The sequence below is a fragment of the Tursiops truncatus genome, chromosome 20, assembly GCF_011762595.2.
Source record: "Tursiops truncatus isolate mTurTru1 chromosome 20, mTurTru1.mat.Y, whole genome shotgun sequence".
In the NCBI taxonomy this organism is placed as follows: Eukaryota; Metazoa; Chordata; class Mammalia; order Artiodactyla; family Delphinidae; genus Tursiops; species Tursiops truncatus.
In genome coordinates, this window is record NC_047053.1 from 11,529,563 (window position 1) to 11,548,919 (window position 19,357).

Consider the following 19,357-nt stretch of genomic DNA (forward strand, 5'->3'; position numbering starts at 1 on the left):
AAGCAGGCTCAGGGAGGTGAGGCAAGGTACCCAGGCCCCCACAGCAAGCAGCACAGCCAGGGGTGTTCGCTGAGGCGGTCTGATGTCAGGCTTCCCCTGCTGGGCTCTGAGAGCCCCACAGTGATGTGTGACAGACGCGGCCTTCGCCTTGCCTGGGTTCCTGCGCCCTGTGCTGGTTTCAGGGTGGTGGAGGTGCGGCTAGGACAAGAGAGGTGGGGGGATGGAGATGCCAGCCCGACCCTGAGGTTGATTGGGCACGGGCCAGGCTCAGACCCAGAGGGATGGGTGGATGGAAGGTGGTCTATAAGGGTGGGGTGGGGGTCCTGCCCCAGGTTCAGGAAGTGTCAGGCAGCTGGGCTGGAAGCAGCCCTCCTTCCTCTCTGCCCTCCTGGCTGTAGACTCCCAGGGACTGAGCTTTCCACCTGGGGCCAAGGTAGGGTGGGGAGGATGTTTGGATACAAGATGGGTCCCTGGTTTGGGGAGGGCTCCAGCCTGAGGCCACTCCACCCAGGCCCTGGCCTGAGCCCCCAGCTCTGTTCCACCAAGCTCGTGGGGGGCAGACAGCTTTATCTTTGCCTTGTGACGGGTGGCCCATGGTTTCCTGCCAGCAGCTCCCGTTTCCGGAGGCCCAGCAGGGCCCGGGCGGAGCCAGGAGGGGCAGTGGGGCCGGGCCTGGGTGGCCCCCTGGCCCCGCCCCCGCCTATCTTTGGGAATTTATTTGTCCACAGGCACAGCTGGTCCACAGTCCATTGCCTGCCAGGGGCCAAGAGCGGCTCTGACCACCCAAGGACTCTCCCTCCCTTCCCAACTCAAGTGCTGACAACTGACCTCTGACTCCTGACCTCTGGCCTCACCTTTCCCACCTGCTCTTCCTAAGGGGCTGGGAAACCTCTAGAAACTTGGCTGTAGACTTGGGTGTTGACGCCTGGCTCACCCCAGGAGCCAAGGCCGTGCAGGGGGCTTGGTTCTCAGCCCCCAGCTGGGCCACCATGGCGCGGCGGCTCCAGGACGAGCTGGCCGCCTTCTTCTTTGAGTATGACACTCCCCGCATGGTGCTTGTGCGCAACAAGAAGGTGGGCGTCATCTTCCGCCTGATCCAGCTCGTGGTTCTGGTCTACGTCATTGGGTGAGTCTGGACGCCCCCCCTGCTGCCCTCCTGCACCAGCCCCCAACCCAGGCCTGTCCTCCAGGCTGATGCTTCCCATGACCCCAAAGAGCCCCTCTTTCTCTCCACGGCCTGTCACGCTTCCTGACAAACCTTTCAGGTGCCATTCAGAAGGAAGGGAAGCCTGCTAACCCGCTGCCTAGGTGGGGACACTGGGATGAGGGGCAGCCCTGCCTCCGGTCATGTGGTGAACAAGAGGCAAAGCCTCTGGGCTCTGAGGAACTGACCCACTGCTAATGGTTCCCTCAAGGGGTGGGGGGCGTCAGAGGCCAGGGCCCCAGCCAGCCCCAGCCAGAGCCCTTCCACTTCTGACCTCCCAGCCAAGCCACGCAGCTCCTGAGAGATGGAGGCCGCACCCCACTTTACAGGCCAGAGTGGGACGGGCCCTGCGCTCACCTGCCCTGCCTAAAGTAAAGGCATCCTGGTCTATTCCAGAACCTGAGCAGAGAAACCTTCAAATTCAGAACACCTGGTGCCTTAATGGTGGCATGTCACGCAGAGGTGGGAGGTCCGTTCTGGTCCCGGGGAAGACAGCTCCTTTCTGGGCATCATGGGGCCTGTCCCACCGCCCCAGGGGTGCAGGGGCAGAAGTAGGTGGGACTCCCCTGTGGGCTGCTGTTCTGAGAGCCACGCAAAGGCCATCTTCCTGAAATCGGTCTGGCTGTCTGGGCAGGTGCTTATGTGATCACACGTGTGTGTGGTGTGTGGATGCATGTGCATCGTACCCAGGGCTCTGTGTGGGGTGCACGTGCCCTCGTGTGTCTGGGCACGAGCCTATCGGGTGTGGCTGCCGGGGGTGCCCCTGGGGCTGGGCGCCCCTGTGTCAGGGACACTATGTCCACTTACAGTGACTCCACAGAGGGCTCCTGGAGGCCTCAAGGCCACTGAAGGGGGTTCAGCCCCCGCTGGGGGGTCTGGGGCACCCAGAAGCCCTGCCCCTCTGGTCTCCGTGTCCCTGTTTTTGCTGTGAGACCAAACTAGGGCGGGCTGACCAGGAGGCGAGTGACCACCTGGTCCCCCCAGGGCCTCTGACATCCAAGACAACCTTCCCTCTGCCCCCCACCCCCCTCCCCGAGGCCCCAGAGCTGGTTGGGTGGAGCCAGGGCCGCGACCCAGCCCTCCGATACCTTTCAGACTCTGCCTCCTTACTATTCACAAACCAGTTTGATATGTGCGGTGTCATTGAGCTTGTGAGGGAAAGAGACCCAGAGGGGAGCAGTGGGGTTTCCAGGTCACACAGCAAGTCAGCGTCCAGGCCCAGTTAGAACTGGGGCCTCCTGATCCCCAGCCTTGACTCTGCCTTCTCTTCCCCTCCTCACAAGGGCTCTGAGAACCCTTCTAATGGGGCCCCGATGTGTTTCCACCATTAGCCACACTCCTGACCCTCCAGCGGGGAGAGAGCTTGCCCACAGGCCCAGCGCATCGCTCCCACCAAGAGGCTGGGAGAACGTTGTCCTCACCGTGGCCCCCATGGTTCCCCATCTCTGCTTTCGGGTCAGCACTGCCAGACCTCCTTTTGTGTGTTGGTAACAGACTGTCAGAGGGAAAGGCACAGTCCTCCCACCCCACCTCCAGCTGCAGCAGATGCCCCAAGCCACCATCCAGTCCTGAACACATGCCTCCAGTGACGGGGACCTCACTACCTGCCTCCTTCCCTTCCTCTCTCCCAAGACAGTGCGCTCAGTTTCCAAATGGATGTGGCCTCCTCAGTGTCGGTGAGACTCAGAGACACTGAATGATTTAGCCTGGTTCTCACAGCTAGAAAAAGGCTGAACCAGGACTTGAATCCAGCTGTGTGACTCCAAAGTTGGACTTGATATCCTGGAAAGGAAACATGCTCAGAGAGGGGCACTGACCTGCCCCAGTCACAGAGCAGAGGGAGGCAGGCAGAGTCCCTGGAAACACCCACCAACCCCCAGACTCCAGCTGGGGCTGCCACTCCTGCTGTCTCTGGTGCCGCCACTCCTGCTGTCTCTGGTGCCCTCGTCTGGCCACTGCCCACTGCTGCACTGACCGCTCAGCTAGGCACCCGCAACTGCTGACCAAACCCAGCCTGCACTTGGTCTTACAATTTCAGACCTCAGTTTCCCAGCTGTTCCACGGAGCAGGGGTTAGGGGACCCTCTCCAAAGACATTGTCTGCAGGCTCAATAATTTGCCCTTTTCTGAGGAGGGATGGCCTTTCTTTAATTGCCCCCCCTTCCCAAGGGCCCTGTCTGTCAGACTGTCTGGTCCTGTGGGCATTGCAGGGGCACAGAGGGGAGCATAGAAGAGGCAGACACCCCAACCCCAGAGACAGAGAGATAGTCCAGATGGGGGGTGGGCAGACACAGAGACAGAACTGGACAGAGGGACAGACATTGGAACACAACACTCAGATGAAGAGAGAGGCCCTGAGGCTCAGATATGGAGAGGGAATTATTGAGACAGAGGCAGAGAGGCTGAGATGCTGAGAACTCGAACAGACTCCGAGGAGGGAAACTGAGGCTGTTTTCTCTGTCAGTCACAATCCTCCAGGAAGTCGAGGGCAAGTGGAGGGAGCGGACCTGAGGCCCTGGCGGCCTAAGCTAAGATGTCACTCTTTTTATCTCAAATTGGGATGGTTTAATTTGCCGTTAAAGCTGTCTCCTGGGAGGTGATGAGCTCTCTGTAACTGGAGGTGTGCAGGCAGTGAGCTGTCATCCATGACCTCGCAGGCCCATACAAGAGGTGTGTTGGGATATGTCCCTGTCTGGGGGGCTCTGGCTGCACACACAGGAGGGTCTCAAGGGGATTTATGAATGCTGCTTGGGGAGGGGAGCCTGGGAAGACTTCCTGGAGGAGGTGGCACAGTGGTAGAACCAGCCTTGAGCAAAGGCCTGGAGGGTCTAGTCCAGGCAGTCCTGCTCTTGACTTTCCCTCAGGCCTCCTGTGCACCCCTACACAGAGCTCATGAAATCACATGCCTCTGATCTTGGAGTGCACCAATCAGAGACAAGGAGAGATACCAATTACTGCTGGGAGAGACACATCCAGGGACACTTCCATAGCATCTTCTTTGTGCCTAGGCCTATGTCAGGTTCCCTGGGACAGAGGTGGGGTACAGGGTGGGCAGGGGGAGAGAGAGAAGATGAGGATGAGTTAGCTGGAACTTCTTGGTTCCTAGGGACTGAAACCCAATCAAAATGGGTTAACAAGGGAGGATGAGGGTATTAACTGGTTTGTGTAACTGAAAAATCAGTGTGGGCTTCAGGCCTGGCTGGATCCTCCCTGATGAGGGTGCAGGAGCATGTTCTATGGGAAGATGAGGAATTCAGGTTGGTCCCATTGGGTTCTCCAAGGAAGCTAGCCAGGATCTTCTCAGCTCTGCTTTCCTCTGTGGAGGCCTCATTCTCAGGCAGGCTCTCTGCCCTCAGAGTGGAAAAATGGCCACCAGCAGCCCTGGGGCACAAAAGCGTCTTCTCCTCCAGAGTTCCAGCAAAAGTCCCAGGTCCATCTCTTATCGGCTGTGGTTGGGTCATGTGCCCATCCCAGAACCAGTTGTTGTGGCCAAGGAAAGGGAATGTCCTGACTGGTGGAGCCTGGTTGGGTACCCACCTCGCTTCAGGCACTTCTGCTGGAAAGCAGAGTGTGATCAAAGGTCCTGGGGCAGGGAAGGAACACCCAAAGAGTCACTAGGGCTAGGCTGAGGGAGCATGAATAGAGACAGGGAGAGGAAGTGGAGGAGTGAGCAGGGCCACTGGCTCAGGCCTCTCAATGCTGAGTTGAGGGATATGGGCTTTCTCCTGCAGGTGGTGGGGAGCCATGGAAGGGTGTCTAACAGGGGAAGGCCCAGGGCAGGCAGGTGCTGGGGTAGGGGGTGGAGGCCAGAGGCAGGACAGCTGTGAAGAGGCAGCAGTGATAAGAGGTGAGGGTGAGGCCAAGGCAGAAGCAGCGAGCATGGAAGACAGGTCATCATCCCAGCGGGCCCCGCACTGGGGGTGGCCACAGCTCAGCTTCTGCCCACCGTTGCTGCATCAGGACATGTGCCCAGCATGGCCAGAGTTCCTGACTTCTCAAGAGCAGTGGGAAATTGGAAATTATGGGTGAAAGGAACATCTCTTGGTTTTTAGAGGTTGATGATTCAGTCAAAACACTTACAGACATAAATCATCAGCCTGACTTGTCTGCAGACTGCATGTTGATGAACCTCTGAGCCCCGGTGTGGGCCCCAGCTCTGAACTCAGTCCCTCCTGGGCCCGGAGCCTGGTCTTGCCTCTCTCCAAGGGTGCTCTGCCCAATAGCCCGTGGCCCAAGGCTATACCCTGTATCACCAGCCACACGCCCTGTCCTCCCTGCCGCACGCCAGAGCTGCCCCGGCATCTGCCCCAGCTCCTCTTGTGTCTCAGCCTCCCCACAAGAAGCCCTCTGGGTTCTTTGATGAAAGCCAAGGGGAGATGGGAAGGATGGAGGGATGCAAAGAATGGGGGCATGAGAGGGAGGGTGCCGTGTCCAGGCTGTGAGCCTGGGGGTTGGGGCAAGTATGGCCCCGTCCTTCAGGATGAGGGCACCAGAGAAGCAAGTTCTGTGGGAAGATGAGGCGTTCAGTTTGGTCCGGTTGAAGTTTTGTTTTGAGATGGATTTCACAAGTCATAACGTTCACCCTTTTAAAGTTCACAAGTTGGTGGATTTTAGTGTAATCACGAACTTGTGCAACCATCACCACTATCTAATTCCAGAACGTTTGCGCTATTCCAAAAGGAGCCTCACACCCCTTAGCAGCCACTCCCCGTCGCGCCTCCCTACCCCTTGCTCTGCCTATTTTGGACGTTTCATAAAGATCAAATCGTACAATATGCGGCCTTTTTGTGTCTGGCTTCTGTCACTTAGCACCATGTTTGCAAGGTTCGTCCACGTTGGTTGTAACACGTTTCAGTTTTCAGTCCTTTTAATGGCTGAATAATATTCCACTGTATGGAAATTCCACACTTAGCTGGGCATTTGGGTTGTTTCCACTTTTTGCTTGTGAATAATGTTGTGAACATTTGTGTAGAAGTTTCTGTGTGGACATGTTTTCCGTTCTCTTGGGTATTCGGTTCTAGGAGTGGAGTTGCTGGGTCAAATGGTAATTCCATGTTTAACTTTCTGAGGACCTTCCAGACTGTTTTCCAAAGGGTCAAGTTAAGTTGGAGGTACCTATGAGATGTCTGGGAGGGGGGTGGGAGGGTAGGCAGGGCAGGGGGGAGGAATCTGTGTCACCAAACAGTTGGAGGTCCAACATTTGCATAAGTTCTTTTTTTTTTAAATGTTTATTTATTTGGCTGCACCGCGTCTCAGTTGCGGCATGCAGGATCTTCGCTGGCATGTGGGATCTAGTTCCCTGACCAGGGATCAAACCTGGGCCCCCTGCTTTGGGAGCACGGAGTCTTAACCACTGGACCACTAGGGAAGCCCCTATATAAGTTCTTTGAGTGCAGAATTTTGGTTCGTTTTTCAAATATCTGTTGAATGACTGAATGTGTGGAACTGAATCTCGGAGGAGAGTGCAGAAGTGGAGATAAAAAATCGGGGACAAAGTGTGCCCGCAACAGCACACACAAGGTTCTGCCTGGGCTGAGAATGGAAGCCAGAGGATGGGGACAGATCGACATTTAAGGAGGAATTGGTGAAGGAGGACCAGAGACCGCAAATAAATAGGATTATTTTATCATGTGCTTGCTGCATGCCAAGCACTGTGTTAATTTCCTTAAAAAGAACTCATGGGAACGTCCTCCACACCATCACCTAGACTCTTTTTCTTCCTGGAGCCCAGCCCACGGCTCAGTGAGGGGTAGGACCTTGCTTGTAAATATCTGTGGAACGATCAGCATCTTTGAGGTAGGTGCCTTCACCTCCTTTTACTAAGACGTCTAGTGCTCAGAGAGGTTTAGTCTTTAGCCTGAAGCCACACAGCTGGTGAGTGGCGGTGCTGGTGTGTGAACCTCGGCCTCTGTGACTCCAGAGGCCACACTCTCAGCCACTCCACCATGTGGCCTCTTCCACAAGGGGCTGTTGAAGAAGAGAGACTACTGAGGATGAGGAGGAGAGAATGGAAAAGAGAATTTCTGGAAGGGGAGGGGCTTCTGAAGATGCCAGTGTCTTTGGCATCAGACCCCCTTGGTGGCCTTCCTGGGGTGTTGACCATAAGACTGGATCAAGGAGAGCATGGCTTTGGAGGGACAGGCCTGGCGCCATGGTCATTCCGGTATTATCAGAACCGAGGTCATTGATGTCAGATTTGGGCCACAGGACTGACAGCCCCTGGGAACGGACACAGCCTGGAATGGCTACATCAGCCCCAGGGCACAGCCTCCGTGTGGCTCCTGGCAGACACATTGATGCCAGACTGCTCAGTGGAGGGGCCAGGGTCCTGGGCTGGGGAGCCTCGAGCCTGGGTCTGCCTCTGACTCGGGAGGGACACTCCCTCAGGCCTCAGTTTTTCTATCTATATGGTGAGGAGTTGGTTCTGAGCAAAGAGAGAAATGCTGCTACTAGGATGTCAGGGATCGGGGGGCCCAGGAGGCAGGCCGGTGACCTCTCTCTCCTGCAGCGTGTTCAGAGTGCGGAGCAGCTCCCCGTCATCCCCCTCAGTAGCAACTTCACACTTGGACCTGGAGCCAGAGGCCTTCCTGGAGGAAGGAACCTAAGGAGACTGGGGGAATCGGTGATGCCCCACCCTCCCTGACGGGGCTGGAGGCAAGCAGGCAGGCTCAGGCTTTGCCATGCCTCACCTGTTGCCATCTGAGACCTGCAGGGGGCAGCAGTGACCACGCTTAAGCTTGGGAGGGGTTGTCTGGGCTCCAGCACCAGGCTTTGGGGGTCGAGGGGGCTTGGAGAAGGAGAGGAGTAGACTATAGGAGGGGAGAGGACGACATTGGTGGGCTGCCTTCCTGGAGCCTGGAGCAGGGAGACAGCCCCCAGAGAGCTAGCGGTGACTGGGAATAGGAGGCCTGGAGAACTCTGTCATGGGTCCTGAGCTCTGGGGGACAGAAGAAGGGCTCTGAGCTCTGCTTTGGACGGGTGGGCTAAAGGTAGGGTGAGGGGTGACAGGGGCAGAAACACACCTCCCCACAGTCAGCCACAGCCACAAGTGTGCTCACAGGTTTGCCCTGGAGATACACAGCTACACACTCTGATGGATACCATGGACACACACACACACACACACACATACACACACAGACACACAGACACACACACACACACACACACATACACACACAGACACACAGACACACACACACACACACACACACACACACAGAGTTACAATGAATCGCCAAGATTCTTTCCTGAAGGAAGGGGACCACACCCTGGAGAGAAGTATTATCCACAACTCTCACTTGTAAGCTACGGAAACCAAACCCAAATTGGCTTAAATAAAGGAAAAGAATTTGTTAACTTGTATAACTGAGAAGTCCAGAAGTGACTTTTCAACATGCTTCAGGTGTGGCAGGATCCAGGTGCTCAAGCAACATTGTCAGGAGTCTGCCCCTCTCCGTCTACTGGCCCGGCTTTTCTCTAAGCTGGCTTCATTCTCAGGCTTGCTGTCTCCGTGAGGTAACACAGATGACTAACCATACCTTGCTTAGCCACCCAACAGAGAGGATGTTTCTTTCCCAGTAATTCCCAGAAAAATTCTGGCTGCGTTGCTGAAACTCCTCAGGGTCGTGTGCCCATCCTTAGACCCATTGCTGTTGCTAGGGCAATGGAACATTGATTGGCAAACCCTGGTCATGTGCCCCCCACTGTGGGGCTAGGAGGGAGGTTGACCCCACTAAACCTCCCAGATTGGAAGTGGAGAACCCAGAGGAGCAGGGGTTCTTGATGCTGGGAGGGGAAGGCCAGAATTTCCTGAGAAAGCTGGGAGACCTCCAGCCTGACCCACACCCACAAGGGCCTCATCTGGGGCCAGATGCTGTGAGCCCTTCAAAGGGCCACTTGCCCCTCCGGTTTCCCTTCCAGTCAGTCCCCCTCCCCAAGAGCTCCCAGCATGGCTGAGATAATAGTAGCTAATGTCCATACGGTGCTTAGCCCATGCCCCTTTCCATTCCAAGTGCTTTCACAGGCATTAACTCACAACATAAGTAGTATTGGTACTATTAGTGTTTACATTTTACAAGGAAACTGAAACAGACAGGGATTTGCCCTAAACGGAGACTAGTTTACCCTCATACAGCCTGTGAGATTCAAGCCCAGACTCTCGGGCACCAAAGGCCAGGCTCTCGGCCATCATCATACTCTGCTGTTTCTCAGCGGGAAGAGCTCAGGAAGGAAGGAGATAGGGATGAAGACTGGAGTCCAAGCAGCTTGGCCTCCAACAAATGCTGCTCTTGGAAAAGGCTCTGAAAGAGACCTTCAGGGGCTCTGCTCCCTGGCCAACCAGTAAGAGTATTTTCATAGTGAAAAGAATGGTAGAACCCTAGGCACAGGCCAGCAGGGGGAGCAGGTGAGGGTTTCCAGCCTCCAGTCCCAGATGTAGCTTTAGGAACGGAGAGTGGCTCAGAGACGCGTCTGGGGAGGGGAAGGGAAAGGACTTGACACGTCCAGCTGGTGCCGGAAGGGGCGGTGGCCCACAGCCTCATGCCATCCTTGAATGGCTCCGGCCAACTCTGGCCCCTCTGCCCCCCTGCAGGTGGGTGTTTGTCTATGAGAAGGGCTACCAGACCTCGAGTGGCCTCATCAGCAGCGTGTCTGTGAAACTCAAGGGTCTGGCTGTGACGAAGCTCCCAAGCCTGGGCCCCCAGGTCTGGGATGTGGCTGACTACGTCTTCCCAGCCCAGGTGAGCAGACTCGGGGGTGCACCTTCCACCCACAGGGCTTGCTGGCTCAGAGCTGGGTTAGGCTCCGTCCCACCTCCCTGGGGGACCAGCCTAGCTCCTCTCTCTCTCTGGGCCTCAGATTCCCTGTGAGTGAGGGGCGGAAGCAGCCTCATAACATCACCCCAGTCTGATGTCGTGGGTTATGGAGGCTGCTGGGTGTCCTGTGGGTTCTGGGGGCTTGCTAGGGCAGTGCTTGGGTTCTTGGGGCTCTTCTCCCAGCTCAGAGCCCTGCCCTCCCCTCCCCCTGCCTCTCACTTCCAGGGGGACAACTCCTTTGTGGTCATGACCAATTTTATCGCCACCCCCCGGCAGGCCCAAGGCCACTGTGCAGAGGTGAGGACTGTTGCCCATCCCCCCTTCTTGGACCCACAGGGGAAAATAACATAGAAGAGGAGGCCCCCTTGGGCATTGGAGGGGAAGCCAGGTAGGCTTCCTGCGGCACCACAGTGGTGGAATCTCAGGCATAAGTTCACACCCAGTAATGGCCCACCACTGGCGGTTGCTGAGGCTTCCCTCCCAGCTGTGTGCCAAGCAGGATGCTGAGCCTCAGTGCCTGCCCAACCCCCAGGCCCCAACCTCCCCTACCCCTGCTGTGACATCAGCACTAGGGCAGCTGGGCATGAGCCCAGAGGGTCCTGGGAGGGGACTGGGGGAAGGAGGCTGTGATTAAGCGTCATTCCAAAGGGGTCTGAGACTCTGCCCCACACCCTAGGGCCATGCAGGGGGCGGGGGGATCTTCTTAGGACCCTACCCAGGGGACCTGGGGCCAGCAGCTCTCCCCTTCCCCAGAACCCGGAAGGGGGCACGTGCACGGATAATAGTGGCTGCACCCCAGGAAAGGCAGAAAGGAAGGCCCAAGGTAAGGTCGGCCTCCTCCTGTCCCCCTCCACAGCCTGTCAGTTCCAGGCTTCCTCCACCAGGATGTCCTTCCTGCTCTCTCTCCTCCCGCCACCTTGACCTTGGCCTCCCCGGTCCCAGAACCAGCCAGGCTTCTGCTCTTGGGCGCCCCATCAATGGGGGCTCCTAGGAGTGGGGCCTGGGGGTTCTCCTCTGCACCCCTAGCTTGGGGTGGGCACCCAGGGGTTCCACCCTTGCTCCAGGCATCCGCACAGGCAAGTGTGTGGCCTTCAACGACATCGTGCATACGTGTGAGATCTTTGGCTGGTGCCCCGTGGAGGTGGATGACAACATCCCATGGTAATGCCCTGTCCTTCCAGGGAGCTGGGAGCAGGGTCCCCAGCCCAGACTAGAGGAGCATCTGGATCTGTGCTCTGTCCCCCCTTCTTCCAACCCCACCCTCACCCCGTCTGTGCAGCTCAGGCCAAAGATGCCCCAGCCTCTGCTCAAGGGGCCTGAGAGTCCGCATTACAGCATGCCCACCCCTCCAATGACTCAGGAAGATCCCATAGGCCCTCACAGCCCCACACGCCAAGCCCAGCTCTGGTAGGCACACGAAGGACTCCTGGGGAGGGGGCAGTGGGTGAGTGCCGTCTCCTCCAGCCCTGCCCTTCTCCGAGAGGCCGAGAACTTCACTCTCTTCATCAAGAACAGCATCAGCTTTCCACGCTTCAAGGTCACCAGGTTTGTGGGAAAAGCGGGCAGAGATGCAGGCGGCTCTCGGAGGCTGCTCCAGCCGGTCTTAACCTGTCACCTCTGTCACCCTGCACTCATGCTGAGTTCCTTCTGGAGGCAGAAGCTTGGGCTGGGCCCCTGGGGTGGGCTGCCTTCAGTCTCCAAGGGCTAGGTGAGGGGCATCTCTAGGGCCCGGGAGGGGTCCCCAGAGCTCCCGGGCATGGTGGGTGCCCTCCCAGCTGGCATGCTGCCACCACCAATGCCGTCTGCCCCTGTAGGCGCAACCTGGTGGAGGAGGTGGATGCCGCCTACATGAAGACCTGCCTCTATCACAAGACCTTGCACCCACTGTGCCCAGTTTTCAAGCTCGGCTATATGGTACAAGAGTCAGGCCAGAATTTTAGCACCTTGGCCGAGAAGGTATGGTGCCAGCCGAGTGGGGAGGGCTGGGCCCCCAGATCATCAGGCCAAAAAAGACTTTTCAGGCCCAGTTAACCCCCGCACCGCACCCAGTCCCTAGCGTGGGCCGAGCATATATATAGATCTATCCCCTAATACTGGGGGCCCCTGTGGTTCAGGCCTGTGTCCTCAGCAGGGCCTGGCATGGACCTGGCACAGAGGAGGTGCCCAGAATGAATGGCCATAGGCAGATGTCACTTGGCTGTCTTCCGAGGGCCCAGTGTTTTTTAAATATTAGATACAAGCAGCTTAAATCCCATGGCCCATGGCCCTGAGAAATCCTGTGCCTGCCCAGGTTTCCTGGGAATTCTGGAGGCTGAGATGCACACAGTCACGTGGGATTCCCAGAGAAACGTTACCTTATAAGGAGCACAGACCTGTCTGACTGGGTTCAGATCCTGGCTCAGACAAGTCTCTTACCTTCAGTGAGTCTGCGCTTTTGCACCTGTAAAGTGGGAGCAGTAATAGTGCAAGTCTCTCGGGATTGCCTTGAGGGCACGGGGCAGCACTTCAGGGTGGCCTGGCCCAAGGCACCCTAGGTACGTGCTCCCTTGTGAGCCTTATCATCCGCTCCTGTGGGATCCAGGGATGGAAATCAGCCCCTCTCTGTGACATCACACACCAAAACAACTCGCCCACAGTGCCTTTATGGAGAACACGGGTCAGCAAACTTTTTCTTTAAGGGGCCAGAGAATAAGTATGGGCCACAGGTCACATGGTCTCTGTTCCAACCACCCAGGTTAGCTGCTATAGGGCAAAGGCAGCCACAGGCAATGTGAAAACAGATTCGGCCCTGAGGCCTCAGTTTGCCAACCCCTGGAGGGGGTTTACACAGTAGCAACACACAGGACCAGAAAGCTGAATGTTAGCTTCCCCTGTTCCTAAAAATCTCCCTGTCACCCCCAGTAGGAACTTCTCACCCATCACCATTGTCTGTAGGCATCTAGCCTCCCGCCTAGCTGCCCAGCTCCACACGCAACTCTCCTCTTGCTCAGCCCACCTGTCCCTGATCCTTGCCTCGCCCAGAGGGGCTTCACTTTCTCAGGTTTTCTCTTCCCAGCCCATGTCTTTACAGACTCCCTCTTTAATTCAACAGCTATTTACTTGCCTCCTGCGCTGTGACTCAGGAGTCAGTGCAAATGAGACAGACAGCTCCACCCTTGTGGAGTTTACAGTCTTGGAAGAGATGCGTTAATAATCACACAAAATAAATGTGTGGTTACAAAGTGACACGTGTTCTAGAAGAAAACACAGAGGGAATCACAAGGGCATATTTTAGACTGGCGGTGGTGGTCAGGGAAGGCTTCCCAGGAGAAGTGACCAAAGGATGAGAAAGAACCAGCCTTGTGGGGAATGGTGGTGGGCGGGGGGGGGGGGGAGAGTGACTGCTTGTGCAAAGGCCCTGAGGTAGGAAGAACCTGGTGTATTCTAGAAACTGTCAGAAAGCTGGAATGTGATGGGTGGGAGGCGGGACCAGAGAGGGTGATGGGACCTCAACCCTGAAGCAGCTTCTCAGTGTCTCTTCTCAAACAGACAGAAAACAGCTGCACCAGCTGTAAGGCAGGAGTTCTTGATCCTAAACCCCGGATCTTGAGGGCCTGTGTCCCTGGTAGGGCGGGGTGGTAGGCATCACCATCGACTGGCACTGTGACCTGGACTGGCATGTGCGACACTGCAAACCCGTCTATGAGTTCCACGGGCTGTATGAAGAGAAGAAACTGTCTCAAGGCTTCAACTTCAGGTGCCTGCCGGGCCCCCAACCAGTGCATCCTTCCTTGGCGTCCTGCGGGCTTTTCTACTCCCCGAACCCCTTAAGGCCAAGCAAGTGTCCCCGGGAGGGGAGCAGCGGATCCTAGGAAACTCCCATTCTCCCGGAATTGGCCAAGCAGGGAGCACGAGCCCAGAGGCCTGAGCCCTGCCCCTGGCTCTCGGTTCCCTTGAGGCCCACCTGGCCAGGACTGGCTGGGGAGATTGCCCACATCAGGAGTTAGGGCAGCGGTTGAGTACAGCATTCCTGGAATGAGGCCTGCGGTTCCCCCTCTATATAATGTTGGGGGGCACGGGGCTGTCCTCATGGACCTCTAAGGGCTCCTGTATCCCTGATGCTCTGGAAACTCTGGACCCAAGACAGTTCTCCATCACCCAGCCTCTCCTGCAACCTCTCCCCTTCCCCAAGGTTTGCCAGGCACTTCGTGGAGAATGGGACCAACTACCGGCACCTGTTCAAGGTGTTTGGGATTCGCTTTGACATCCTCGTGGACGGCAAGGTGAGTGTCCAGTGTGAGGGGTAGCCAGAGACGCACTCTCGGTTCCTGCCGGTGCTTGTTGGGTGTCTGTGGTTAGAGGCGACAGGAAGTTGGATGGGCCTCATTCAGCACTTCTACATCTGATAACAGAGGGACCCAGATGCTGTTGAGGGCAGGGCTTTCCAGCCTGTGACCACACCTCCCTCACTGTCTCCCCTTGTCCAGGGAGGGCAGAGTCAAGGTCAAAACCCAGGGCTCCCAAGCAGCAGCTGGGTCTCCATGCAGAGCCAGAGCCGTGGGCAGCAGGCTGTGGGACCAGCTACCAGTGGAGGGTGGGGAAGGCCCCTTGCTCCCGGCCCGGTCTCAGCGCTCCTGAGGAAGGCCTTTTCCACCAGACCCTTCTGACTGTTAACCTTCTTTCCCCTGGGCCCTGCCACCAGGCTGGCAAGTTTGACATCATCCCCACCATGACCACCATTGGCTCTGGGATTGGCATCTTTGGGGTGGTAAGTGCTGAGGTCATGGGGTCACTGCGCCGGGGTCAGGCCCTCCCCTTCCACACCTCAGCAACAAGTCTCCCATCCCAGACCTGACCGAAATTGTTCCCTATTACTGAGCCCACCCCACCTCCCTAGACCCGCACACAGTATGTCTGAGGAAACTGGGGCCCAGAGCTGGGGCAGGACAGAGGTGGGGAGTGGAGGGTCCTGTCCCCACCCCCAGGTTCCCGTGCGCCGCCCCTCAGGCCACGGTTCTCTGCGATCTGCTGCTGCTCCACATCCTGCCCAGGAGGCACTACTACAAGCAGAAGAAGTTCAAGTACGCGGAGGACATGGGGCCAGGGCCGGTAAGAGAACTCCCGGAGCCAGCCCTGCAGAGGCCCCAGGCCTGCATGTCTGTGCCGGGGAACCAGCTGCTTCCCCCGGGATGACTTTCATCCCCCCAATGTTTACACAGGTGGCGCACGACCCTGCGGCCACCAGCTCCACCCTGGTTCTGCAGGACAACGTGAAGACATCCTGACCTCTGTCCCCCGCCTCCTACTGGACACAGCAGGCAGGGAGCCTGGTGGGGTCTCAGCCAGGGTGGAGGGGTCTCCCCAGGAGCGCTCCCACCCTCTCGGCCAGGCAGACACCAGGTTGCCGGAAGCTCAGGGTGGACTCTGGGAGAGACCTGCACAATTCTGGGCTCTGGCTCCAACTCTGCAGCCCCCAAGGGAGCCTCACACCAGCCTCAGCCACTCCTGGCTCCAGGTTTTATGCCTCTCCCTCTGGGCCCTTGTCCATCCATCCTACTCCCTCATGTCTCCAGACCTCTGCTGTCCCATATGACAGCCACTAGCCATTGGTGACTATTTAAATTAATTAAGATTGAATAAAATTAAGACTTCAGTTCCTCAAATAGCCACATTACGACTGCTGAATACACACATATGGCTGTGGTTGCCCTATTGAACCACATGGAACGTTTCCAGCATCGCAGAAAGTTCTGTTGGACAGCTCTGCTTGAACCCTGTTTCTTACTGACCCCAGATTTCCCTGGGATGCTTATCAACAGTGCTGGCACCGGGGGATTCCCTGGCAGTCCAGTGTTTAGGACTCTGCGCTTTCATTGCCAAGGGGCCTGGGTTCGATCCCTGGTCAGGGAACTAGGATCCCACAAGCTGCAAGGCCAAAGGAAAAAAAAAAAGAAAAGCAGTGCCAGCAGCTGGGCGCGCCCCAGACCTCCGGGACCAGAAACTCCACGTCTGGTCACATGGTCTGCAAGCACAGCAAACTCTTCAGGTCATTTTCAGGACCTAAGTTTTAGAACTGCTCCTGATCAGGTATCAGATTTAGCTGGGGCCGGCATCCCCTGGCAGGTGCGGGCCTTGAGCAGGTGTGTGGTGTGCTCACAGGCCACACGGTGTCTCATGCACTCCTCCCCCACGTGCACACTCACCCGCACGCACAGCCCCCCCTCCCATCCACACTGTGTGTTTGAACAGCTTGGGCCCTGCAAACACAACCATCTGAACACACCTACACCCCCAGGCGCAGACTCATGGTCCATGCCACCCCGCCTCTGTGGGGATGTGCTTCTCCTCAAGTGTGTCAGGCCAGGACAGCCCCTTCTAGTGATGAATCCTTACTCAGCTACCTCTGGTCGGCGTGGGAGCCTCACCCGAATCCTGGGCTCTCTGCCTGTGAGCCAGCCCCAGCTCCCGGGGCCTGCCCGGCCCTGTGTGAACACAAGGTCTGGGAAATCAAGGGCTGGAGTGTAATAAGAGGATTGGTGAACGAGTTCAAACCTCTGCCTTCCGCCCTTTCTTCCCAGCCCTCTCTGAAACCCAGTGTCCGCAGCTGTGAAACACGGGGCTGAGCTGAGCGATCTTTGAGATCCTTCTGGGTCTCTCCGTGGGAGGTGGTGAGCTGACCCTTATGCAGAGGCAGTGCTGGGCATCAGCTCACCTCTATCCAGGGTCCGCTGTCCTGGCACGGCCCCAATCATTGGAGATCTTCCCAACCCTCCTCACGCCCCTCCCCCGGCTTTGAAAGGCCCGGTACTGGGACGAGCAGAGACCCCAGGAGTGGCCTCATGAAAGCAGGGGTGAGGAAGGGGCTGGCTGTCCCAGGAGGGAGATCGGATGGAATCCCAAAGAGGGGAGGAAGGTCTTGACTGGAGACAGTGTGGAAGGATCCTCCAGGGACCCTGCTGTGGGCATGACCCTCTGGCCAAGCAGGGTCTCTGGGCACCCCCATCACCATGCTCTGTCTAGACCAGTGTTGCCCGACACCAGTGAGGGAACAGTCTCTATCTATGCTGCCCAATGTAGTATTCACGTTGTGGACGTTAAGTACTTAAAATGTGGCTCATGCAACCAAGGAACTGAATTTTTTATTTTATTCATTTGAATTTAACTCGCCACGTGTGGCTAGTGGCTACCATATTGAACATCACAGGCGAGCCCCTCCCCTCTCCCTCAGGCCCTTGGCCTCCTGCCATCTTCCCCGGCCAAGAGCCATCCCTCGGATTTTACAAGACAGGCACTCCCTCTTCTTCCCAACCTTCCTTCTCCAGATCTACCTGCTTGTGCACCTCCAGTCCCCTTCCCTCCCGAGTGAGCAGAGGATTCCTCCCTGGAAATCATGCCTCCCCCAGCCTGGAGGCCGCCTCTCCTCTCTCCCGCTCCTCTCCTGCCTCCTCGCAGCCCACATTTCCCTGCTGCTCTGCCTGCTCTCCCTTCACTGCCACCACCATTCCAGAAAGACCAGTCTACACTTCTCTCTGGGTCCCACCCTCTACAATTGGCCTGCAGCCCCTACCCCCACTTCTAGATGCCCTTGCCAAGGTTACCATCGGCGTCCTTGTTGCCAGATGCAAGCAGACACTTCAGCCCATATCCTGCTCAGCCTGTCAGCCTCTGACACTGTTGGCTGAGCCCTCCTTTGTTGAAAGATTTCCTTCCAGCAGCTCCTAGGACCCACCCTCTCCAGATTTTCCAGTCCGCCTGGAGTGTAGGGATAAGATAGTTTTCAATTGCAACTCTGTCACTGTGTGTCCTTGGGCAAGTTGCTTAACTCTCCAAGCCTCCTCTGTGAGTCAGGGATAATAATAGCCTCTACTCAGGTTGGGGTAAGATAAGATGCATAAAGTACCTAGCACAGAGCCTGGCACACAGTAGTGCTCTGCCCCTGCCTCTATCCTCTCTTTCGATGGCAGAGTCAGCTAGCTGTCCCCAGGTTCTTGGCTGGGTATGTGGCTGCCTAGAATGGAAGCTGCATTTCCCAGCCTCCTCTTGCAGCTGGGTCTGGTCATGTGACTGTTATAGCTAATTGGATGTATGTGGAAGTGTCATGTGACGCCTTCTGGGAACTTTCCTTAAAAGAGAGCTGGTGCAGATCCTTTGCCTTCTTCTTCTTCATCCTTGTCTCCATCCCACTGCCTGGAATGTGTGTGTGATGGCTGGAGCTCTAGCCACCATCCTGAATCACGAGGACAAGAGTCAAATCCAGAAGTGGCTGGAGTAGTGAGTGGAAAGAGCCACATCTGGGAGGTCTTTGTGGAGCACAGCTGACATACTGTTACCCCAAAACTGGGTTCACCTTCTGGTGGGTGTTGAGCCCAAAGACACAACCAAGCCAAAGAGTGGGAGAAGGAGACACTTATTACCTGAGGCAAGTAAGGAGAACACTGGGGATCTTTCCCAAAGCAGTGTCTCCCCGAATGGCAAAATTGTGAAAGTGTTAAGCTACGGGTACATGCATATTCGCGAAGAGGCTTGGGCAGTGTACGCATCATAGAATTGGGGCAAAGGTTGACAGAAGCGTCAGAAAAGATCAACATCATCCCTCAGGTTCTAGTTGATCTGGTGGTTGAAGGGGGTTTAAATTCTGCAAAACAGCTCTTTTAAGAAAGTACTTCAGGCTAATCTGAAGTACTCAAACAGAACTGGGAGTCTTTACAACTGCTCTATTATCTTTGCTATTGTTATTTCTCCACCTGATAACAGCTGCTTGTTCCTGCATTCTTTTGTTCCCTTATGATCATTAATTACTGAGACCTGTTCAAGGACAAGCATTGTGGCCAGGGTTAGATTACAAGAACGGCTTAGGCCAAAAATGGCTTCTCTTATGTCAAAATGCTACATCTGGTTCTTTTCCTCGGGGACCCCCTACCCCATCTGCTTACCATACCAGCCCAGGACTGTCTTCCCTGAGGCTCTTACATGGAATTTCTGTTATCTAAGTCAAAACTGATCCTACCTGGTACAGAAATTTTTCCCCCTAAAAGCAAGTGTTCTGTCCTCAGCCCCTGTTTATTTGCCCTGAAGTTATCTCAGCCTTTCCCGTGGCCCTACTGTGGGTCCCTTCGGACAACTCCCAAAACTGTCTCAATGGCCCAGCCCTCTTTCCTGAACTCCAACCACACACATCCAACCCCCTAATGGCCATGTCAATTAATTATTCATTCGACAAACATCTTTTAAGCAACGTGTCAGGCTTTGTGCTGGATGAATCAGGCATGGTCCTTGCCCTCAAGGAGCTCCCAGTCCAGAGGAGGAACAGGCAGGTAAACAGATGCTCACTTCAAGGAAGTCCCTAAGAGGACTCGCTA

General features: G+C 56.4%; 2 protein-coding genes across 3 annotated transcripts in view; both read left to right on the forward strand.

The window, feature by feature from the left end:
* Positions 1 to 868, forward strand: part of ATP2A3 (ATPase sarcoplasmic/endoplasmic reticulum Ca2+ transporting 3) — a 38,698-nt gene extending 37,830 nt beyond the window's left edge. Inside the window, exon 21 of the mRNA XM_073797614.1 lies at positions 729 to 868. Coding sequence (XP_073653715.1) covers positions 729 to 820 — 92 coding nt within the window. The 3' untranslated portion in view covers positions 821 to 868. The remainder of the gene's footprint in view (positions 1 to 728) is intronic.
* Positions 869 to 981: 113 nt separating this feature from the next.
* Positions 982 to 18,144, forward strand: P2RX1 (purinergic receptor P2X 1). 2 transcript variants are annotated; one of them, XM_033847986.2, is made up of 12 exons: positions 982 to 1,126; positions 9,797 to 9,944; positions 10,245 to 10,316; positions 10,773 to 10,842; positions 11,084 to 11,180; positions 11,484 to 11,564; positions 11,834 to 11,975; positions 13,628 to 13,755; positions 14,191 to 14,281; positions 14,701 to 14,766; positions 15,006 to 15,107; positions 15,218 to 15,424. In XM_033847986.2, the coding sequence occupies exons 1-12, from the start codon at positions 990 to 992 to the stop codon at positions 15,281 to 15,283; spliced, it is 1,200 nt and encodes a 399-aa protein (XP_033703877.1). In that variant the 5' UTR covers positions 982 to 989; the 3' UTR covers positions 15,284 to 15,424. The 2 variants fall into 2 exon arrangements, with proteins under 2 accessions (XP_033703877.1, XP_033703876.1); XM_033847985.2 differs by lacking the exons at positions 982 to 1,126; positions 9,797 to 9,944 and adding an exon at positions 9,680 to 9,796 and having other exon boundaries at positions 10,296 to 10,316; positions 14,984 to 15,107; positions 15,218 to 18,144.
* Positions 18,145 to 19,357: the final 1,213 nt, after the last annotated feature.

What these genes read in the sequence shown, in the direction of transcription:
- P2RX1 (XM_033847985.2), top strand. Translation starts at nt 9,758, where the DNA reads ATGGCTCCGGCCAACTCTGGCCCCTCTGCCCCCCTGCAG. An exon ending in CCCAAGGCCACTGTGCAGAG is followed by an intron (nt 10,317 to 10,772) that starts GTGAGGACTGTT and finishes CCCCTTCCCCAG; the next exon opens with AACCCGGAAGGGGGCACGTG. An exon ending in GGATTGGCATCTTTGGGGTG is followed by an intron (nt 14,767 to 14,983) that starts GTAAGTGCTGAG and finishes CCCCACCCCCAG; the next exon opens with GTTCCCGTGCGCCGCCCCTC.